The 25,082-nt window shown below is 36.5% G+C and overlaps 1 protein-coding gene across 1 annotated transcript in view; it reads right to left on the bottom strand.

Annotated features, from left to right (window-relative positions):
• LRP12 (LDL receptor related protein 12) overlaps positions 1-25,082 on the bottom strand; it is a 48,810-nt gene that overhangs the window by 10,113 nt on the left and 13,615 nt on the right. Inside the window, exons 2-4 of the mRNA XM_037379549.1 lie at positions 11,073-11,129; positions 3,664-3,799; positions 1,971-2,173 (exon numbers count right to left, since the gene is read on the bottom strand). Of these exons, the coding sequence (XP_037235446.1) occupies positions 1,971-2,173; positions 3,664-3,799; positions 11,073-11,129 (396 nt within the window). The remainder of the gene's footprint in view (positions 1-1,970; positions 2,174-3,663; positions 3,800-11,072; positions 11,130-25,082) is intronic.

The raw sequence follows: 25,082 nt of genomic DNA, 5'->3' as shown, positions 1-25,082 counted from the left end.
TTAGCATTCCATGAGCCTCCTGACACTTGAAAGCAGAAATGATTAGATCATTATTAAAGCAGATTTGTCAAATCTTCTCCTATACACAGGTCATTTTATAACATTGGAATACCACTCTGATCAGATCACTGAAACACTATGCTTCCACCTCAACCACAAAATACCTCCTCCTAAGTATCCTATCGAACATAGGGACCAAGGCAAAGTTTCAGGAAAGCTTGTTTTTTTAAAAAAATTGGCAACCCCCCCAAAACAAACAAACAAACAAGCGCCAAAACAAAACAACAAACCCCAACCAATTTATTTTTCAGCCATTTAAAAAACACAGGATTAATGTCTTAACTACTCTAAACTGAGTACTACTGTTATCACACTAACAAGAAGAAAGCAAGTGACAGAAAGAAATTCTTATTGTTGAAAATGTTACAGCTTCTTCCAAGAGGGAATACATAATGCAACTATTTCAAGATTGGAGGGAAAAAAAAGGGGAAAGGAATTTCAGAAAAAACTCTACTGGCCTGTGGCCTGCCCCTGCCCATTCCATACCCTTACCCAAAACACCGTTCTTTCCCAAAGCCTCTCAGACAGGAATGCTGCCTTTCCTCTGTGCCTACAAGGACAGTGAGATAAACAGGGCAGAAGCCGATGCCTCACGCAGGTTAACAGTGTGCAGACGTGCAGCTAGCAGAAACAGTAATAGAGGATGACTGATTAGACAGTGGCTTCCCCCCCCCCCCCCCCCCCTTCCCCATCATCTTTTTTGGTGAAACAGTAAATAAAACCCAGGTAGAACATCACCCTGAAAGCTGAGCCAGCGTTAAATGCAAGGCTGCATTACCTCTCCCAGACTTGCTAAGCTGTGATAAGCCGAACCATAGAGGGAACCTTTTTATAGGCTTGAAAACAGGTGATAGGCAGGGATAAGCCCACCCGGAAGCTTCAGGTTTGTGAAACACGCTGACAGGGTGGAGGAAGCCATTAGGCGGAAAGAGCACAGAACGGAGAACACTAGCAAATATGGCTTAGGCTAGAGGACATCAGGCCTTGTTTGACTGAATCGTGGTGGAATAGTTTTGAAGCTGTGTTGCAGTGGATGGGTGTAAGAGTATGAATTGTTTTATAGAGGCGAGTAGTTAAAAGTTGGCACACAGAGTTTTGGAGCAAGCCAGAGTGGATATGGCAAACGCCAGGAGGGAGCAAGGCAGTGTGAAACCATTATGAAAGCACAGAAGAATCTAATCCAGTATTTGGGATGATCAGGACATAGAACACCCTAATTATGCTATTACATAAAATTGTAACAGTTCTTAAGGCCAGAAAAAAGTTTGGAACTAGTCTTTACCCATGACCGGCTTCCTTCTCTCTCTTGGCAACAGCTACCAGAGCAAGAACTGCCCACAAAAGAGTCTCAATCTAGCACTACTGGTAACTAGCTTGTATCACGTACTCAAATTACCTGAGTTTTGCATGTACAGAACCATGTGTGTACTTGGCTAGAGTAATCATATTAATATGTTGTGGGTTTTATTATTTCTTTTTTTAAGTTAAAGACAGTATACACTCTGTAGATGGGGGAAAATGATGCAATTTGTATAGGAAAATCCTGCCATTTCTTCCCTCTCTTGCCATATTTACAGTACTCAGAAGTCTACCCAACTATTTAAACAAACTAATTTTAGTCTGATGAAGAGATTTCAGATCTTAAACTACGTTAAAAAAAGCCACTCTAGTTGCCTAGTATTAATAGTGAACCATTTTCCTCCCATAATTATTCACTCTTCTCATTACTGTAATCACTGATTCCCACTTTGAATATTCAGGTTGTACACAGGATCAAAATTTTGCATAACATATCTCTCCTGATTTCAATAAGCCTTGAACTGACTACAGTCTACCCTGCTACAAGGAAGTAGTTCTCAAAACAACTCCCCACCACCACCATACTGTACCGGGTATCATTTGAAACATACCAGCAAAGTAGGCTAATCTGAAGCCTTTTCTGGAGATGCTATCATCTGAATGAAACCTGATCCAAACATGATCCTGTGAAGAAATGTACGGTGATGGAATGGAGGAGCCACATGCTCTATAGCCTTCGATATTCTTGTAGCTTCCAATTGTTAACCAGTCTGAGCTGCATCGTCGTGATCCCTGAACATCAAAATCTTGAAAGCTTAAAGAAAGAAAAAAAAAAAAGTCAAAATTGCTACTGAATTGGGTATTACACAACCAAGCTGATGAATTACTCCACATAAACATGGAAATTAGCTCTGAATTCTTTTTTGGTCTGAAATAAAAAGAGCAGCTTCTCTATCCATGTAAGAATAGGATTTAAACTTGTGGTGATGATACTTTCATGAGGACAACAAGAATCCATTTTGTCAACCAAAATATTCATCCACTACTTAAAGTAGTTCAGTTTTGCTACAAAAAATACATTAAGCCTTCATCTAAAAACAAACAAACAAAAGAAATTCTGTTCATTACATTGTCTTTGAATCTTATTTAATGACTTTCATATACTACTAAGTGGTTTTACTTAACTCAGATTTCATCAGAACTTTAGCTAATGCTACACTTAGCCAACGATAGGACTTGACATTATAAATACTGCTAAACTGTTCAAAACTACGATTTCAGGTAACATTTTCTCCCAGTTGCACTACTCTGTTACCCAACAGGTATGTCATGGAATGTCATGGTATGGCTACAACTATGCCATTACCATGCATTATGTCTTGAAGTATGAAGGGGGAGACAGTCTGGGCAAAACAGGTCTGTACAGACAACAGAGCAGTAAACCAGAAATGAAATGTGCAATCTATGAGGGGGGGAAAAAACAACAATGTGACAGGAAAACAAGGGTAAGTTTTAATAAAAATTAACAGTATGAAAAAGTTACAGCATTCTAACGGATGAACAATTCTACCTACTTTGCATTTAGACCGATTTAGTATTCAGTAGAAAGATTGTTTAAATTAAAAAGCAGTACTTTAAACAAGTAACTGATGTCAAAATAAATACTTCATAACAAAGAACTGCTTCTTAGGTCAGCAAGTTTGTACTGAAATACTGAAGTAAATCTGCAACTAACGCAGTTTCATGATCAGCCTATGAAGCAGTACTATTTCTATCTTGAAGCTAAATCAAGCCTAGATTTCCCTTGTGGCAGTAACGGGGAATGAACTGATGAGAACTTAAACCTATGATACAACTTTTTTACATTACTTCTTTAGAAAAGTTACAAGATACATGAAACTGTGAAGAGCTCCTTCCACCAAAAACTCAGCATTTCCAAAACTGCAATCATATCCATTGCTTTAGTATTTTACCCTGCCATTTTTAAGCACACCATGAGACTTCATAGCAATGAAGCATTACAGAATTTCCCCTACATGTTCTTTATACAAAATACTTATATTTCAGGGACATTAAAAAGAAATCAAACAAATGAGCACATGGAAACTTTTTCTAGTCACCAATTCTCTAGTTGAAAATAAATGCTACATGGCTGAGTGAGAGCAAATCAGATAAAAGGAAAAGCAGAAATCAAAACAGAAATCCTACATTTACAGGAAGAGAAAATTAGTACATACATAATTAGCAGTTAAAAATGTCTAGTCAATACTTCAATCCACATGGTTAATACCAAAACACTGGTACCTTATAGTAATAATCTCTCCTGGGTTTGCATGGATGTACCAGCTACAGTTGATTCGGGCAGGATACTCAGAGGGCCACCCTGGACTTGTGATTGTCCCACTCGGTGATCGAATTTGTTCTGGAATATCTCCACAAGCTAAAAAATACATATATATTGAAAGCAATTTGATTTAATTCCATATTTTTTTAAAGCCAGTAGGACACACACAAAAAAGTCAATCTGCAATAATCAGGGAAAATATCACACTGAGTTAGATGACGTGTAACAACAACGTCTAAAGGAGTTCATAATGGAATATGTCGGCCAAAAGATGTTTCCCAGTGTTGCCGGAGCGGAAGTTCAAACTCACATCCATCAGTACTACAGATCAAAAAAGATTATTCTATATAGACTTCAACTACTTTAATAATAAAGTAAAACATTTTTTATTTCCTGTTTTTAGCATTCACTAAGTTTCAGTTCAATTTAACCATGCATCTACATCTTATACTGACAAAAGCATTAGAAGATGAAAAATAAATTAAAGCTAAATAATCAAGTAGCTGAAATTTTCCGTCTTCGGAAGACCTGGGGCCTAGTCATCATTTAAATACCCCCTTTCCAGCCCTTGGCATGGAAACGATCTTCCTACACATGATTCCAAATGCTCAAAAGGCGAAGAGCACTTACTGCAGCACACTTCATTTATAGATATTAGAAGTTAGGTTCACAAGAGATTACTCTCAAGAGGGACTTGCATAACTACATTTCTGATAATGGACTAGAAAGCTTGTATTTATAGGACTAATTCTATGCAACTGAAGTAACTCGGCCATTTGTATTCTTACTGTATTATAGTTGTAGCTTTCTGCATTGGCCTCAATTCAGCCGCTTGTTCCTTTCAGTGGAGTGTTCTCAGCTCTGCTGATTTTATTTCAAGTACTGTATTTACTAGTTTTATGGGTTTGTTTTGCTGGTTCTCCCCCACCACACACCTTTGCGGCCTTTCATCCAACACCTGTCATACACATATACACAACCTTCACATAAACAGAAAGGCCACAATATTCTTGCTACAGAGACTGAAATTACAGAGAAGGTTTCAGAAGTCAGAAAACACATTAAAAATAATTGTAACATAAAAGCACAGAGGGCAATTTCCTCACTGCTAGTCCAAAAGTTGTGAGCTCTCAAATGTTACTGGTAGCACAATCGCCTACACACAGTAGTTTAAACACAAGAATGATTACAAATGAGGAAGCATTTTCACTACTGTGTGATGATCAAAAGCTTTTTTTAATTTGTTTTTAATATGTATTTGATTAAAATAAGAAATCAGAACTGATGCAGTGAACAAACACGTTGAAGAATGAACTGTATTTGTAATAGTGCAAATATTGTAATAATGTAGTTTGTAAACAGGTTATTAATTTTTTTCTATTTTTATCCGCAATCAAGCTTTCAAGATAATTTTTCAAGACTGAGAACCTGAAATTATTGTCTAGCTCTAACACAATAAAAAGTTTCATACAAAAATTATTACTTTCTATATGGCATAACAAAGACATTTCTAAAAATAGATTTAAAATGATTAAAAGATAAAAATGCTGGCGTATGCCTGAATTTTCTATATTAGCTTAAATACAGAAATCTAGAAACAAAAATAAAACTCAGTAAATATATTGTTTTCAAGTACAGCTGTAACAAAACATTGCTCTAAACAGTTTTTCATGTTTCTTATCACAGCTTCACTCATGCTGCACAGTTAAGTATTAACATACTTTAACCATAGAACACAGGACCCATCCTAATACCTAGGGATAAAAAAAGTCTCAAAATATAGAAAGATATTATTTTATCTGAGTATTCATTCAACTATTCACTGGAAACTTTCTTATTTTATTTTTGCGCAAACCCTATAGGTGGTGCTCTAACACCATGGTATTTTGGAACACTGCTCCTGTGCAAATGCTCTGGATACACTTTACATCTGCTCTGACAAGAAATGGAAGGACTGGAAAGAAAAACTTGTTATTCATAATAAAACGCTGAAGTAAAATAGCAGTTTAAACAGGTTTGAAGCAAAACCAAGTGTGAAAGTACAAGAACGTGTAAAACATTTTGTACCAAATTTACAGATGTTGCCATACACTACTTGGTCATTACTAAAATAGTGCTCTCAGCTTAAAGGAAGCTGCCTTCAGGTGAAATTTATACTACTGTAACACTCACCTGGTATTAGATATTTACCAGCTGATATATGAGATTTTGTCACTGAGATCCTCTAAGGAAGCTTTTATATTTGCCTGACAAAGAAAAACCTTAAACTAGAAGATAGAAATAATCCATTCAACACATGTTCATTCAATTTTAAAGTTCACCTCCAAAAACTTAAGCATGCTATAAATATATACGTACAGCACGTGTTTGTTGAACAGTAACCTCCAAACACTGCTAGCAACCATAAATTACTATGCAATTAGCTTTGCAACTTCTCCTATGCTGGCACAGCACACCCTGACAATTATAATCTACTCAATCCAATCCCTGTAGTAGTACAAACAGTAATTTTTACTTGTTACGTTAGCTTGACTGGAAGTAATTCCACCGGGAAAGCCCTTACAACCAAGGTGGTACTTTCAGAGCAACATTAAAATGTCCAGTTTTACTCAAATTCAGGTTTTTAAGCTTTTGTTTGCAATACCAGCCATATTGCTATATTGTCTATATTCTTTTAGTTAAGATGCCTTTTTCTCCATTTCCAAAGCTAACACTGAAAAGCTGAAGGCAAAATATGACCCTTTCCAGCACCATCCAATATGGAAAGAGAGAAGCAGACTAAGGAGGGCATGAAGCAGCAAGAATGATCACTGGCACTAAAATACAGGGTGGAGTGAACAATACTGCACTTCTGCTGCAGAAGAGAAAAGTAGAATTGAAGGAAGTGTCCATATGACAGCGTGGGAGTTCAAAAAATAAGAAGGAATGAACTTGAAAATTACAGCTTCTTTCAGGTTAGCTAGATAAGCTAAATGAACTTGCATACTTGGTATACGTTCGTGCACTGAAATCTCTTACTTCTAACTCGGGAGACAACAGAAATCTCCCATTTGCTTAAAAAGTGTATAAAGGTCCAGATCAACTGTGTAGAAGCTGCACTTCAGAAGTGCTGTCATTTTGAAAGTGGATAATTTCTCAGAGAGATTGTTAAAATCAAGTATAACCTTTTGAAATAGAACAGTTTTAAAAGGAACCTACTTTATAAAGGTAATAGCAGGCCTTTTAAAATCCATTCTTGACCCTCTACTTAACTAGGATGTTTCTTCTGAAGCTTTTGAGAATATAATGTAACATACATTTTATTCATGTGTTTGTAAACATGAAGAATTGTAGGCACCATCAAAAGGGCATGAGAATCAAAAAAACAATTCAACTGACAGCATGTAAAACAGAAATGTAACAATAGAGGCAAACATCTTTACATTGAGTTGTGGAGAATTTGCTCTTCTAATTTCAATTGATAGTGGCCCTGCAGGCATTTGTCATACGGGTCAGTTACATTATAGGAACTTAAAATTCCAGGAAAACTAACTAGATCTGGAATAATTTATTTATAAGTATTAAAAATATGTAAGAAAACAGCAGAATGAAAATTAGAGGAGGCAGAAAAAAATGAGATGAGTTTTCAAACAAGGCAGAAGCACTGAAACTGAGAAGGTTGCACTGTAGAGAAATAAAGACACACAGTGATGCATGCCCAAGATGTTTTCAAATCTCATGTTGGTGGCTGTAAGATTTCTGGGTGGGAACAAAACCCTCCTGCACAACCATTTCTACGTGGATATTGTCTCTGCTTACATGCCTCTCAATTCCCCTATACTCTTTAGTACAATCCTGCTCATCTATCTCCTACCTTTATTTAAATTCTTTCCTTCGTGAGCCTTTATTTTATTAACAATCTATTTGCAATTCTGTTACTTTGCTGTAACTGTTCAGTAGATTGTAGCCCTGTAATTAGGACTGAAGATGTTTCACAGACTAAACTGCAGAATAATTGGAAAAAAAACACCACAACTGCTGAGAGGATAACCTGTGCACATGGTTTTCTGGTGTATATGGATTCTCTTATGGACTTTTCAGAAACACATGTAACAGTTCACCTTACTCCCTTCTTCCTGAAATTTGTGCACTGGCCCACATTACAGAATGTAACTGTAAACTACCTACGGGATGTTGACTGGTAAACATAAGAGAGGCAATGAAAACTTTACAGTACCAAATTTGACGTGCAAGTTCTAACAAGAAAATAATTAAGAAACCTATGCAAAAATTCTGTAACAAGGTCTAGAGAAGTAAAGTACCTGTAGCAACAGTGAACAACATGTCAAGGAAAAAAGTCACTTCAGAAAAGCAGGGAGAGGGAGATTAGGGATTTATCTTCACAGTAATGCCAGGAGATTAGTTGAAAAGATAAAAGAATTAGCTTTCAATGTGAACCACAAGATGATAAGGTATGCATTATATTGGACATGGTAAGGACATGAATGCAGCTGGATAAATGATCTGAAGGTGTTTAAAACAGCTTAGAATAAAAAGAATAATGTTGTGATAAAGTCTAAACCATGAATAGGGAGGATAATTATTGCATTTGTAACTCTCAAGAGCCACTGAAAGTCTTAGTTGGAGAACTATGGGGGAAGAAGCCACAGGAATCTTTGCCTCCAGGTCAAGCTGAAAAGCTTTAATTTAAAACACTCTTTGCTCTGCAATACAGAGACATAGTCAGTAAAATGAAATCATCATAATTTTTTAATTGTTTTGAACAAATGTCTTCAGTGGTGTAGAAGTTCTTTAAAACAGAGGTGGGGGATTGGTTTTCCAGTTACAATAATTAGGGTGCAACATACCCCAAAGACAGACCTGAAAATATTTCTCAGTTTTTCAGATTTTAAAGGCAGAAACACTTACTCTCTAGTGATAGCTTATATGTAACAGACAACATTCCATTATTGCTGTTGGTAGAAAAAGCATGCTCATATATTAGAGGTGTACCTGTAACTTGGCAGATATACAGCAGAAGCATAAATACCAAAGACCACAGAGGTCTGTGCTATTAAAACATAATTTAGTATGGTAGGTCATGTAGCCTTACAGTGGCAGCATGACAGGAAATCTACCATCAAGACAATAATTTCATTTTAAATCCCTTCTCTGTAGCAACTGTCCAAGAAAATTGCTTGCTTGGTTTCAACACCAAGTTAAAGTTGGATTCAGAAATACTCAAAGGCCAGATGTCTTTGGTTCTATTTTACAGAAGCTCTGCTTAAAATTGTTCTGATAAATATAAAGCTGTCCAGGTATGCTTGATGAAATATATGATCTGCAAGTTCAAAAACATGTTTGGGAGACCCAGATTGTTTCAAAGCAACTAAAAAAATCATCTAAATACATCCCCATCTTTTATTCTTGGGCCATACATCTAACATTTAACATGTACATAGAAAGAACTATAAGGAAAATGTCACTGGGTCTGTCTACAGGCTTTCTTCAGGTTTTCATTAACAGACCACTCTCCATCCCCATTATTTCAAAATTCTCCAGTGAAAAATTTTCACTTTGTATGAAGACAGAAATTTTAAGAGTATGTTACTTATTTATCCCCAGCTGGAAAACTTTTAGAACACAGGACCATCAGAACTGATTTCTTGGTGTGGTGTTTTGTGGGGTTTTTTTGGTGGGGTTTTTTTGTTTGTTTGTTTTTGTTTTTTTTTTCTTGTTGTTGTTTTGTTTGTTGTTTTTATGTTTTTTGGGTTTTTTTTCTTTTGGGGGGTGGGGGTGGGGTGGTGTTGTGTTGTTTGAGTTCTTTTTTATTTATTTATTTTTAAATAGAAGTCCTCACTGGATCTTTCTTCTCAGTAGTTAAAGGTCTGTCTACCAGCTGCTGTTATCTTGCATAGAAAGTACATCGTGTTCTGCTCTTCTTGGCACTCCTTATTCAAGCATGCTGGCCAAAGTACTGAAAGCAGAGTCAAAAATTCCATTCACCTCTTGCCCAGCAGATGCTTTCCTGCCTGTATTGCGACCTGTGACACGACTGTTACAGTAAACAAAGGGGTAAAGGGTTGTTAAAACATATCGTGAAAGCTGCATAGCTAGGTTTTAGGCTGGGTACAAGTAACTTTTACAACCCAATTCCAGCAACAATTGTTTCAACAGTGGCAAGTACCCGTGTGGCTGTTTATTATTTATACTGGACCACAAATGTACTATGCATGATACTTGGTGCATTACTGTTGAAGAGCAGCAACACTCTCCATGATGCAGCATAAGAACAGATAGCAAAGATCTTCTGTAATTACACTCTTGCCAGTATTGGAGTGGCAAGCAATAAAAGGGGAAAAGAAGGTTGCGTAGTGTAACAAAGACCATCCACTGACCATATATTTATCCAAAAACTTAACTGTGTGCACAAGCAGCAATGTAATGCTTGAAGTGATACTGCAAGGACAACTCCAGCAAGATGTGTAAGCCGTTTTCAAAAAAGGATGAGTTTGCATTTTGACTCTTATTTGAGAAGGGTATGAAAATCAGTTTGATTTCCAGGGACCAGTGGCAGCTTCCTATGGAAAGAATCAGGCTCATATTCTTTTAAACACTGTTCTTCTTCAGCGGGTATCTCCCTGTTTGCACATATTCCGAGTGCCTGTATCATAAAACACAACCAGCAGCTTAGCTGACACTGCTTAGCATCTGAAGAATGAAGACTATATACTGGCATTGCCTAATGCCTTAATGGACACACAGTCACATCACTAACACAGAACAGCCCCAGCTGTGCCTGCTGCCCAGGAGAGTCTGAAGACTGATTTACTGGAAGAGAATGTAGCAACCTTTGAGCAATGCGTGCTGCTTTTATACCCCATATTCTCCAAGCACCTCATCAGTTTCTCAGTTTCACAAGTTCTAAAATTCTTTTTTTCTTCTATTAAGGAAAACACGCAGCCAAGTGTACAGTAGTTTCGGTTACTGCTTCAATCTAATCAGGTGAAATGCATAACTCCTGGATTTATATTATTTGATAGTAGCAGCATCCAAAATTACATTTCAATAAATTTCATTTCACAAAAACTTTACTGTGGAAATAAAATATCAATTCAACTTAAACCAACTTTTCTCTTAGTTCAATGTTTGTATGGAAAAATAATTAAGCAGTCCACTTAGAAAGGCATAATCTGTTCATAAGCATGCAGGTATCAATTTTATCTTATGAGAATTTTTCCATGTTCCAGTTGCTTCATTCCTTATTACATGCTGCAAAAGGCAGTAATAATTTTTATAGCCAAATATCTCTTCATAAGATACCAGGTGGCTTTCAATATTTACTATTTAAGTCATGCATGAAATTTAAACATTACAAAAAATGACTTACCCGTTGACACTCCTGAAATATGCACATTTTCAGAATGTTCTGCAAGAGCACCATTTCCTAAAATTAAACATAATGAATAAGCTAATTTCCAAGATAAAATTTGTAAAAATTCTTCAGATACCCTTTTACAGAACAGAAAGAACAAAACTGAAGTTATTTTAATTAATATTAAACATTAAAGGTCATATGTTCATTTTATGATCAAACTTAAGAAAAAAACTAGAGAAAAAAGTTACCACACAATGAAAAAAAAGCATCATTAGTGTAGCAAAGAGTAGCAGAGGGCTTTGAGAAAGTTCAGGCATTTTAGATGGTAGACTTTGCATGATTTTGCATCAATTGCTAATTTCTTTTCAAGAAAGGTTTATTTCAATGCATCTTCCCCACCTCCTCCTGCATCAAGATCTGTAAGCAAATGCTACGCAAATAAAGAAATCCAGGGGAAGACATCCATCTGTCTCACAGTGAATTGCAGCTTATACCCTTTATCCAGAAAGATGTTTCAGATACAGCCAGGAATTAGGTACCTTTAAGAGTAACTCCCCATCAGCGTTCATTAAAACTAAGTATACTTGCAAAGATGAACAACAAGACCCATGCGGTCATCAAGAGTTAGATAGAAAAGTTACTCCTCCAAATCTCATACTCCTTTGCACTCCTACAAAGTAAAAGTCTGCTAAAACAAATATGTTTGCTTTACAAGTATGTTTGCTTGTACAAGACAGGTAGTAGCCCTGGTATGTGATATGAGAGATCAAGTTGTGTAAGTTGTGTAAATGCACATTTCTCCCACTGAACAGTTCTCATTCTCCTCTCCCTTACTCAACACCCTTTTAACCTTTACAACAATTTTTTAATAGTATCTTCCAGGTATTTTGGGAGGAGAAAGTTACTTTCATAAATAAGCTCCTTCAAACATAGGCAGTGAATCTACAATGTAAAACACATCACTAAGCAATTTTTTTGTAAACCACAACTCTTAATCCCTCGAAGTTTTATTGAAGAATACTGAAGATTTGCCGTGTCACACAGATTTTTATACATGTGCAATCAGTTGTTCTACCAGCACCACAATGTTAAGTGTGATAAGTTTGGATAACAAGAACCTTAAAGACATAAAGAACACTCAAATGACTTTTATACCAAGCTTAAAGACTGTTAGAGTAGATCTAGAACATACACTTAAGCAAGCACCTCAGTGCTCCTCTATTACAGTGGTCACAAATAAAAAGTTTCCGAAATTTCTCCCAGGGTTGACAATAAACGTACAAGGACACAAATTTTACTTCCTAATGACAGAATACAGTTAGAAACCTGGTGATCAAAACTGGTAGAAAAATAGCAAGTCTAACTTTTCTTTAAACAAACAAGCAAACAAAATTCTTGGGCTCTTAGAAGTGATGTGTTTCCTCCCCCATTTTTAATGTACTAATTTGGCTGCATATATTTATATACCAAGTTTCTTTGTCTCTATTTTGTAAAAAAATTCCAGTGTAACAATTCCCCTCAATGTTCAAGACAGAAGTATTCTAACACAGAAAACTATTTCAAATGTTGTATTGGTAAGCAACTATTATCCAATTAAACTCTTTTTGGAAGTAAAATATAACTGTATATTATAGAAAGGTATTCTCCAAATAATTTCTCCAATTTACATATAAACTGACATGCTAGAGTTTTGCCACTGATTTTGTTTCTTCAGTAACACTTAGCTCTAAATTCACAGAATAAACACCATCTTTGCAATAAAGTTATTTTGCTTGTAACTGATCCCACAGAACGACATTTCTCATTGTCTTGTTTTCTATTATTTCCATCAACATAAGGAAAACATTAGCACATTTCCAAACCTCTTGTTTTAAGTTAAAAATAGCTTACTAGTATTTAGTCTTTCAAATTACGGTAGGGATCATTCACTGTTTTTGCATTTTCAAAAAGGGGTTATTAACATATACAAATATATCTGTAGTTGTTATTGAACACTGAAAATGAACAAACATTCAGAAATATGAAAAACCTCAAAGTAATTGCACTGAAGACAGTCAGTATCCAGGCACTCCGTTGATACTCCCAGAATCTGAATTCCAGACCAGCTGCCTATACATAAACACCAGGAAAACAAACCCCCCCAGAATTTTAATGAAATAAGTTCTGATAAAAATACAGTTACAAACCATGAAAATACTAAAACAACACTGAAGTAATGGAAAGAAAAGCAATGTACATATAAAAATTGTCAAAAACTATAAACCAGTAATAACAAGAAGCATACCAAAATGGGAACTCACATCCTAATCCTGTACACATTGACTTAGAATTAGTGTGTTAAATTAAGAAGAAAACTTAAGTCAATATCCAAACCTGGAATGCTTTAATATGCATTATGATCTAACAATTAATCTATTGATATAAAGTGATGTCAAACTAGCTTCAGTAATTAGTCAGAAGCACTAGTGTGATGATGAAGCCTCAACTAAGATCCAAATAATACAGCATCAAAATAAGGCAGGTTTTTATAAAAAATTACTTCCTTCCCAATAATCCTTCATTACATGAAAAATGAACCTTAGAAACCTCTAAGATTATTACTTCATTTTTTATTGGAAACTGTCACTGAAATAGAGCGTGTTCAGATGCCATTTAAGCGTTACTAACTGCTGACACCTTTATTAAATTTTTAGGCAATGATCCTTATATGATCTCAACAATTATGTCACATGGTTCCATATGCACTGAGCCCACCACAACATCAATATATCAGACAACAGATCAGTAATTTCCATTAAGATATGGGAACATAATTATCTTTGAAATTCCTGTTAGTCTATTTAATACAACAAAGCATGAGTATATAGAAAAAAAAATTCATCACAGCATCACTTCTGAACATCCTGGTCCCAAGATCCATGAGCCCTATACTCCTATATGGAGTCTGGAGAGGACAATAACACCATATGGAAGATAAAACCCATAGCCTTCGAAGGTATTTCACTAACGCGAGTTTCATCACAGACAGGAAGATAAACAGAGGCCAGGGAAGTGAGACTGGCAACAAGGAAAATGTTGCAGCAACACTCCAACCAAACTGCTGAGGAAAACTGTAAAGGGAAAGTGTGGGAAAAACCCAATGCTTTACACTTGAAAAATATAACATATTTGGCAAAAAAAAAAAAAAGCTGCTAATTTCTATATATTTGAAACCCAGACAATAGCAGTGATGCTCGGACTAACGTGGAGGCTAATGACAACATAGCAGCCTTCATTTTAGGACGTTACCCCTCTACATCCCTCCTTCCCCATAACCTATGCAGCACAGCTCACTACCAAAACAGGATCAGACTCAAAGGATTGTCTGTATATAACTTCAGAGAATAACATTAAGCCTACAGTCCTGAAATGAGCTTCTGCTTTAAATTTTACGCAAATTCATGCAGTTTTCAAAAAGCATAGCCAAAAAGACACACCCCTAGCTGCCCAATAATTGTGTCCCTCTTGGTCAAAACATTCAGATTAAACAAGACAAACTTCTGCATACCAGATACATGAACCTGTCGATTTCAGGCAAAGAACAAGAAGTTTATCTAAATATTGATATATTTGAGATAGTAAATGACTCTTAAATGAAAACTGTTTTAATTCCATTTTGACTAAAAATAGTAATATGAACACACAGCAAATGGATGAATATTGTAAAAGTGCACCAAAAAAATTTGGTACATGTGAATTTGTCAACCATGATTGTAAAATCAAATTTTATAGCTTCAGTTTGGAAGAACATCATGCATCTTGGGACTCAGTTAAACCCAGATTATGTTTTACAGAGAAATTAACTTGACTGTTGAAATAAAAACAAAAATCCATAGCGGGAAACACATTTAAGTTACCTTTATTTTTGCTGTTAGACCAAGTAGTCATCATCCACCAAAAAAAAAAAAAAAAAAAATCACGTACACATCTCCATTGAAGCTAATTTCTTCTGTATCAAGATTAAGCCTCTGCCATTAGCTTTAACAGCCAAATTACGAAACCTCTACAAGCAGAACTGTATAAATTGAGGAACTGCTGTAACTGAATAGCTACAAAGAGAGCTTTTTCTAAACTACCTTGAGCCAAAAGGTACTGTGATGCATAATGAATGATATGTAAGCAGACTGGACAAGCTATTTCTCTTGAACCACAATTACCAGGAAGAAGAGATCAACACCACTTCCTGTACATAATGAGTTTCCAAACATCCTTTAGCATGGTACATGTTCAACCTGCTTTACTTTAGACAGTGTACTTCACGACCAGGCTTCCTTTCTTCATCCTACTCCCAAAAATTCCTGTCCACTCTACCTCACAAAGTGTAAGCTGAGTTTTTTTTACACTGCCTCTTGTCAGCTGAAGTTACCTTGCACTGATCTTCACCAAATTGTGCTTCTAGCTGAGCAAGTGCCGACAATACCACCAAAATAAGAATCTTACTATACGCTGCCATGAACAAATGGGTGCTGCCTTACATATCACTCCACTAAAAAGCTACTTAGCAATAGTCCTATGATGCCCTAGCCCAAAAATAGCAATATCCTTCTTGATATAGAGATATCAGAGCTGAAAACATCCATGATGCCTCTGTAAGTCTACACATGTTTCTTGGAAATGACCCTTTTTGCTAGCCCATCCTGCAGCAGTCTCTATCTAAGCACAGTTGTGCAGAAACAAGCTCCCCCTGAAGGTGCCATGTGCCAGGCTGAACCACAGTCACACACATCTTGCTGAGTCTGTGGGAGAAGCATGCAAAGGCTAACTGCCTAACCGTCACACCTACGGTTAACCTAAGGTTAAGATGTTACAGCTCAGAGCAGCGCATGTGGGAGACCAACAGAAAAACAAGTACTACCACCCTCCTCCAGATAAACTACATGATGTTTAAAGATCCCTTCCAACTCAAACCATTCTACCACAAAAACACTTGTTCAGCATGCAACCCAAAATATTATACTGAATTATTTACATGCAGGTCACATCCAGTTAACAAGCTAAAAAAATTAGGTAGGATCCTCCTCAGCCTTTTGGCTCATTGTTTACAACCTCCTCATTTCCTGAGCACTTTGCACGTATATCTGCCAAAACTACTGTGCATTTAGAATTAAGTGAATTAGCTGCAGGGAATTAATGCTGTAACAGCAGCAAAGAACTACATATCCATAGGTATATGGCCAAACTGCTGCCAAACTCTCCTGTACTGCAGAAGGAGTAGTACACAGTAAACAGACTATGCAACTAAAGGGAAAAAAACCCCACCACTTTCTATAACCTCAAATGAATATGAGCGTATGAAAATGACTAGGTTTGTTTTTTCATCCTTTTATAACATAGAAAAGTATCTGAGAACATGGTTTCTCCTGTACTGTCTCTTCTGTCTGCGCAAAATATGTTCTCCTACTACTGCTAAACTGTACTACAGAAATTCAGACTTTGCCTTCCTCTGAAGACAGGAAAAGAGCTACATATGCAATATCAAAATTACAAGAGACAAGGAACTGAAAGTGGAACAAACAAAGAGAGAAAAAGAGCAGTCTAAGCATTTGAAAGTTACCCTCCCAGAACAGTTCATGAAATAAACAATATTATTGCTACAGGGAACGATTCAAATTAAGGTGCAGCAGAGCTCTGAGTACACAATCCATTGAAGCCAGGCAACTCTGTTACACCTCTATATTCAGTAACAAAGAAAAGCAGGGGTTGCATTCCCAGATTCCCACAGAAACCAGCCACAGCCTTTACAAGTGACACCATTTTATTATTTCCTGCCTTCTGATAGCTTAGTTTGCAATCACGGCATCCTTTTGGTTAGAAATATGCATGAAATCAAATTAACACATTTGTGCACCAATATGTATTTGTTTTAACTATTCAAGATAAGATTAATGATCCACAGTAGTCTCATATTTCTATGTCTTTATTATTCTTTTTTATATAGCACATTTCATCTTTGACCAGAATTTGTCCTACACCCAACTACTGCTTACTTCCTTAAGAAAGAGCAACACATACTTTTGCATAAGTTCATACTTTTTACGACAAAAGGCAATTAAAAAAGCATAATGGGAACAGACAGTATTGACTTCTAGGCATTACTGATGAGTAATCTCAAGTTTAGCTGACGAATCTTTGCAAGAGTTATTGACAAATTCTTCATTATTTATTTTTAAATCAACAGTTTGACATTAACTAGTTTTGTGCAGTTCTTTTCCATATTTCCTTAGGGTGAAGTACACTGGAATTTCAGGTGGCCATTTGTAAGACCATGTTACACTGTGCAACAAGATCCTTCAGGTAAGGGAAGGATTAAATAGCCATTTCTTTTAATATAAAATCACACATGCAATAGAGAAACATTGAGAGAGACTTGCTGCTGTGCAGGCATCAGTCAGAATTCTCTACTAAAGGCAAGCTGAGCAAGAGTGACAAGATTTATTCCAAATCCCTATAACAGAAGAACATCTGCTACAAAGATGACACAGTAAATGTATCTAAAATTTCAAACAGTGAAAGCGACTGTTCACACAAAATGAGAAAGTGTTGTATACTTGAATACTACAATGGCATAATTAATTTCTTTAATTAAGAAAAGAATAAAAATGGCTAAGATGAAGCTATACTGAAATAGTGGCTTATTTAAATGTGCTTATGATACAAAAGCAGGAAATAAAATTTCACTGTAAAAACAGATAAAGTACAGAAATTGTTTACAATTCTCAATGCTGTTATTTTATGCAGTACCATTTTTATTTTATACCAACTGTGATGCAGTTTTACTTAGAACACTAAGACAAAACTACAGAATCAATTCTGCAACAGAATTGTTTTATGTAGGTTTTAGATTTTTATTTTTACTTTATACAACAGTATCTACCATATTGTGTTTAGAAAATTATCTCTTGGTTATAAAACAATCAGCATGGTGGTGACAGAAGTCTGCAATGTATAGTTAAAACCCGTTGTCCAACATTGCATTTTTGTATAAACCGCCCACTACCCTCCCTTATACTGTCCTTTCCTCCCCACAGAGGAACTTTAAATGACATGTAGCTGCATGATACTTTTGGAAAAAGGTCTTTATTAATCTCTTGGTGAATAAAACAATAAAACATAACCACGAAGATTTCCAATCTACATTCACTGTAGAGAGCCTAAATCCAAAGTTAATCAGTACTTGAGTGAACAGCACATACCTTTCTTTAGTCCTGTACTTTTTATAACACTGACTTAAAATCTCCAAATAAAAATATTGTACTACTTTTGCATTATTTAGCATCATAACATTATTCCCTATAACTAAAAAAGTCTGTGTTTGTTCTTCAAAAATTGACTATTAAAACAAGTACTCTAAAAATCAAAGTTCACCACATAAGTGAATGCTTTGAACTTGAATATAGAGGGATCAGGTCATAACAGACCTCTTATCTTCTCTACCAAAACATAATATATGCTTTCTTCCTGATAATTTTATGGTGTTAACTTGGGATTTGTATATATTAGTATTTTATTTCAGATAAGGAGTATGCTCCTGAATCTCCTGATCTGCTCTACTTCACGTTACACTGTGGCCTTGGAACCAAACTGGATTCCTTTTAGATGACACGCTCCTACTGGTAATGGGTACTCAGTCCTCTGGGCCACACTAGAGCTAGTCTGAGGAAAACCCAGCGCAAACATTAGATTTTCAGTGTAACTTGTTTTGATCCACACCACTCCTGTCTGGCTGTGGGACATGCCAACATGGACACCCTCAGCTACCCAGCATCACAAGTGTGCTCTCTGCTCACCACAGCACCAGGGCTGCCAAGGAGGCTCCACCACAACTTCAGGCAGAGCCTTCTCTTCCCAACTTCAGCTTCAGAGTCTCTGCAGTCATTTAGTGCGAGCAATGCAAGTTCTTTCTGGATTCATTAAGCACTGCATACATTCACTAGTATTACAGCAACTGTGAATGCTGCCACAACACACAAAATAAAATTTACAAAATTCCATATAAACTATAGTGAGATGTTAGCAAAATGCAAATTTGACATAGATGCTGCCAGTCACATAACGCTGAAGTATTGAAACAGAGCACCACCAGGATACATCAAGCAAACATCTGGAAGATGCTGCAGTCTACAATGTGAGCTCTTGCATTCCTGTTCTACAGGTAAGGCTTCTCAGTCACTTTCCACTCTTCTTTCTCCATCCTATAGGAAGTGACAGCTCTCCCTTGTTAACAATCAAACATACAAAGCAACCAGTGGTTCTTTACTCAGAACGGTTTAGCACAGCACAAACCTTTCCTCTGGGTGTACCAGCAGGAAAGGCTCTCACAAGAGAGAGAACAGGAAACACTTTTGAAAGAGATCTTTGCACACCAAATTACCAAGATAACCCAAGGTTCCTTTATCCTTGGCTTCGTAAGAGAAGCTAGAGTAGTAACTATAGCAACTCTGATTTAATGCTGCAGGTGGGGAAAAAACATAAGTAAATTTGGTCACACCTGTAAATCTCACAAGACAATTTTTAACTGAAACTATTGTCATCAAAGTACAGAATTTTAACTTAGTAACAAACTTAAGGATTTTTGAGTGAAAGTTTCAGCAGAAAAAAAGCTAGTGCTTCTCAGTTATAGTTTGAAAAGGTGGGGGACTGAAAAGACCCTGACTTTTTTTTTTATTCTCACTCAAAAATTCCGCAAACTATTTATAGACAGCTCTAATAGACTTGGCAGCAAGCAGTGGAAATTGGAAATCTAGCAGAGACACTGGGCTCAGCTTCAACAAGATTCCTGATTTAATGCACATAAGTAGTTCTGTTCATGTCAAACCCTATACTTCTGCCCAGCCAGGTATAAAGGAAGTTACATGACTGACCATTACCTGCAAGTTGTACATGTTCTCAGGTGGTAATCTCGTGCAGCATTTCCAATTAGACAAAGCAGAAAAAAAATCAGACTACTAAAAACTAAAACTACAACAGTTCGAACAGTGAATACAGTCCTCTAAATGACAGCTAAATCTCAAGTAACTTTAAAAAAAATAATAAGGAAATCAGAAAAAAAAGGAGTAGACCAGAAACTGGGGGGAGGGCAAGACAGCTCATTTAAGGATGGGTAGGCAGTATAGTCTACCTCCTTTATAAGGCTTAGGCGCCTATTCTTAACTGACTAGACCCTCTCACCAATACGAACCTACCAATTTCCCTTCCTATTTTGAAACATCCCACTGTTGTATTACTTACAAACCTAGAAAAAAAGTTTCTAGTAATTTTCAACAGCTAAGTTTAAAATAAAACTGATTATTTTAACAAAGGACTGTTCAAAGCCTTTGTACATGTTCAACTGTACATGTAACTATTCTTTTCTTCTGAATTTCCATTTCAAATACTGTAAGTATTTCACATTTGAGAAGTGCCAGACTAGGGGAAAAATTCAATGTGTGGGCTGCACAGTACTTACAAAGTAGGGGGAAGAGCATTGCAGATTTGATTCATACTCTTCACATGCTCTGTACTTTTATCTACTACAGTTTCTATACTGTTGCATTAAAAAACCTGATTTTGCTCCACGCAGGTTTAGATTGATTTCCCACCTTTAATTCCTTATAACTACAGGAATAAATGGCAATATTCAACGGTCTACATATGGCTGATAATAAATATATATTAAAAAACCCCCAACCAAACAACAAAAACCGAACACCTACAGTCAGCCAGAAGATTTCAGGCCTTTATCATAAGTCAGATGGTAAAAGCAATGCTTCAGACCATATACTCTTTAAGATATAATACTGCTGATTATCCTGTTTTCTTCAAATGATTTGATTCCATTCTGTCTTGAAAAAGTGCTAAAAGAAGAAACAAAATCATTACTCAAACTAATCATTGCAGCCATCGTAAATTATTATAAACTTGCAGGAATTAAAATATTATCTGCTATTACCCCACAAATCCCTACCAGGAACCCTCAAAACATCTAAGCTTCTTGTTCCAGGTGACAGCATGACTCAGACTTATAACTGATTTTTTTCCAAAAAAAGACTTCAGTAGCGTAGGAGTACTTGATATTGGGGGGAGTGGAGGAGAATCACGAGGATTTTTGAGAAGAAGGAAAACACTGTTCCACTGCTGCATTTTTATTATGGGGCCTAAATCTCATGTGACCAACAACTCAAAACGAGAAAAACACCAGTTGTGTTAGAAAGAAAAAAAAAAAAAAATCATTGCCTAAGACACATCCAGAAAATAATGCTTTCAAAAACCAGAAAATCTCAGTGGATTCATAAAATAAAATGACAAAATTATTTATTTTAGGTCTTTATTCAACAGAAGGGCTAAGATACTACAATTCAGGTAAAAATCAAGGAGGAATTTTCATACTTCTGATCAGAGCAAAAGCAGGGGATTGAGAAATCTAACCATAATTTCCAGATTTGCTAGATTCTTTCTGGAACATTGGCCTGAGAACCAGAGAACACTGGAGTCAAAAAGTATATACCTGCTGAGTTTCAATTCTGTCTTCATGAAGGTAACAACAATAAATTAGCATTAACTGCAAAGCATCCCAGCTGCATTCACTGTGATGACATAATTGAATTGAATGCGGCTTATTTAGTGGAGAGGGTGGTGAAGCAGTGGTGTATTTACATGCACATTTTGCACATACATCAAATATAAAAATCATAAAAGCACAGCATGTTTATTGCATCTAGGAAAAACATCCTCATTTGAAAGATAAAACTGTGTTGTCTTCGCTTCTCACTACTTATTACTAGAAATAAAACTTTGATTTTGACAACCTTTTATACTCTTTAATGTGTTTTGGTTTCTTTCTGATAGAATGAGAAAGCACTGCAGAGTTCCCAAGAAAGCTTGTTTTCTTTAATTTACAAGAAAAGTTCACAGAAACCAAAGACCTTAAAAATACTTGTGCAGACTTGTTTATGCACAGTCTGTCAACCTGAGTATTTAGACCCCTAACACCTATTCAGACAGAACCTGAACTTACACAAAAAGTCACGCAGTCTGCCCAGCTATCTTCCAGTAATACAGGACAGAGACTCTGTCCTTTATTAATGCTTCACTGAACTAATTAAAGTGTAGAAGTAACCTTGCACAACATAACGCAGCATGCCATCATTCATATGGACTGTAACAACACAAGCAAAAAGCACAAAGGAGGAAAAAAGCTCCTAAGGCAATGCACTTCTTGCTTTTGCCTTCAACATCTGTAAAACAATGCTTTTTGTTAATCTCATGCAAACACCCACGTGCAGAATTAATTATTTATTATGAATAATTTGATCTGCTCTACTTATAGCAGTCAAGTGGAGATGTCACTGAGTTGAGGGAACCACAACATGTAGATCTTTCCATTCTCACTATTGAAAAGACATTCAGTCCACACAGCTCTTTCTCTACTGTTGTCAGCTTCGACATTTCAATCACTATGATAGAAAAGGCTATTAACTAGCTACACTAATTTTCTAGACTTGCTTAAACTATGCTGTTTATTAAATATCTTCAGGACTCAGGAAGATTAAGAGATGAACTTGCTACAACCTGCCAGTCATAACATACCGCATTCCTCAAAATGCACTGTGAATTGCTTCTAGTCAAAAAGGACAGATAGTAATAGAAGACAGATTGCCTGCAAGATATGAAATTTATTTTACTCAGATTAATAACTTCATTAATTAAGAATCAGATCTTAAAATAGCCAAGGCATATTCCTGGTACAAACATGTGTGTACACATACTTGAATGAGTATGCCTAGCACCCATCCAAGAATTCTGTGCATGGCAGCCTTGCTACTTTTACATTCTTTTGTTCAAACAAATTAGTTTCATCAAAGCAAACAAGGGAAATATCCAGTAAAATTTATAATCCAGTAAAACTTATTTTCTCTCCAGTGTTTTATGCCACACCTGTGTACACTTACAGCTACTGCACCAATTCAAGTAGTTTATTCTAACATAGGAAACTTCAGCAAGCCCCACCGATATTTTAAACAGTCTAGAAGTAGTCGACTGTGTTTATATAATTAAAAAAAACAATAGACAAACAGATGTAAACCTCTAAGACTCAAACTGGCATTTCTTTCCACCTCTTCTTCTTTCCCACCTTCCTTTCCATGTTATCTGCTATTAACACTGTGATTCTTGTCCTGTAAGGGTGATGCTGGTGCTGTATCTCACACATTTGCACCTGTAGTACACCTGTAAAAGAGTTTAACACCTTTTTATTTCAAACACAGAAGAGTCAAGTAGGTTTGAAGAAAGCAAATATGATGGCTTTGTGTTTCCCACTGACAGATCTACACAGGGTACGGGAAGCACAGAGGAAAGAATGGCTAAACTTGAGTAATTTTAGTAAGTGATAAAGCTATCACACTAAAGAACCACTGCAGATCAACAGGACAGAAAAAACAAGCAAACCAAAACTTTGACTTGGATCTGTCTTGTTCTAACAACTCCTCATTGTGCCTCACCTTCCCTCTCTCCCCCAAATCACTCAGAACGTAAGTCCAAAATTCTGAACACCAAAGGTAAAAGCTTGTCCCTTTCCCAAAGTGAAAACTCTGGGAAGCATTCAGGGAAGTCTGAATTACATTAATTGTGCTAGAGGTAGCTATAGAGACAGGACAGCTTATGTGAAAACAGTGGTAAAACAGTAATTGCAATACAAAGACAGTTAACACTGCCACCTTTATATGCAATGAGAAGAAGTGCACATCTGATGGCCAGAATACTTCTTTTCACATTGCATAGTACTGCAGGGTACCTGAGCCTCTTGCCGTGATTATTCCCAGTACTCAGAAAAAATAAACACAATTTTCCACTATCAGGAACTAGAAACAAGAGTGTTGGATAGTACTATGACTCCACAATTTCAAAATGAAGCAAAGAAATCCTTTCTGTAGAGCTGAATAAGCATTTGACTTGACAGCCAGTTCAGGCACCTGCAGTTAAGCAAAGTACAGTATGCTTTCAATACAGCCATAGTGTATATAATGTTAGTCAAAAAGAAAGCAGAAAAAAGTTTGTTCTAGAACACTTAAGTATATGTTTTCGCAGCTGTCAAACATCCCCGATACACACAAATTACCACTGGAAGGCTTTAAATTTGTTAAAGTAGACACACAGCTAATTTACTATATGGATTCTGGTTCTGTTTTTTTGCAAGGCAAGTTATTTGTTACAGAAATTAAAAGAATACAATGACTTGTAGGTATCATAGTGTACCATAACAGCTGCTTGTATGACACTAAATACACTTGCTGTACCTATTCTCAATAGAGCCAGTAATAAAGTCTCACATTGTACAGGTTACAAAATCCCAATTTTTAGCCCTGACCCTCCATCAACCACAGATGTACCCCAGTGCAGCAGAATCATCATTTCAATCTGAGCACTTTGCAAGAAATTGGAGGTGTCTACAAACTTCATGATACATGCTTTATTTGTTTATCTCAGGGTCAAATAAACCCAATTTGGTATCTAAATACACTCTGAACCTTCATGTTTTAGGTGCAAGATCATAGCAACTCAAAAGAGCAATTAATCCAGTAAGTTAGTTGAAATAGGCACATTGACAGAGCTGTGAATTGGCCCATTCACTTCCAGGTAATGTGACCATCTTAATGAAAAAGCCCTACAGAGATGAATGACCAAGAAATAAGCTGTCTCCTTTCACTGAAACACAGCCATACTTGGGACTGTACCAGTCCTCCCAGCTTCAACGCTGCCAACATGAGGCTGCCGATTTCCGATACTCCTCCTCTTAGGCTTACTCACATGCCAGTCCCATCAGCAGAACTAGGAAAGGGGGTTCACACAGGCACATGCTCCCCAGCCACTCCAGGTCCTGGGATATTCACCAAGAAAACACAGAAAGCCTCATGCTGCAGTATGTCAACAATCTTACCAAAACACCAGCTCCCTCAGGGACAGAAAGGCAGGTAACCTCTCTCTCTCTCTCAAGAGGTCCTAGGACAA

The sequence above is a fragment of the Falco rusticolus genome, chromosome 3 (assembly GCF_015220075.1).
Source record: "Falco rusticolus isolate bFalRus1 chromosome 3, bFalRus1.pri, whole genome shotgun sequence".
In the NCBI taxonomy this organism is placed as follows: Eukaryota; Metazoa; Chordata; class Aves; order Falconiformes; family Falconidae; genus Falco; species Falco rusticolus.
This window is presented reverse-complemented; position numbering and strand designations above follow the sequence as displayed.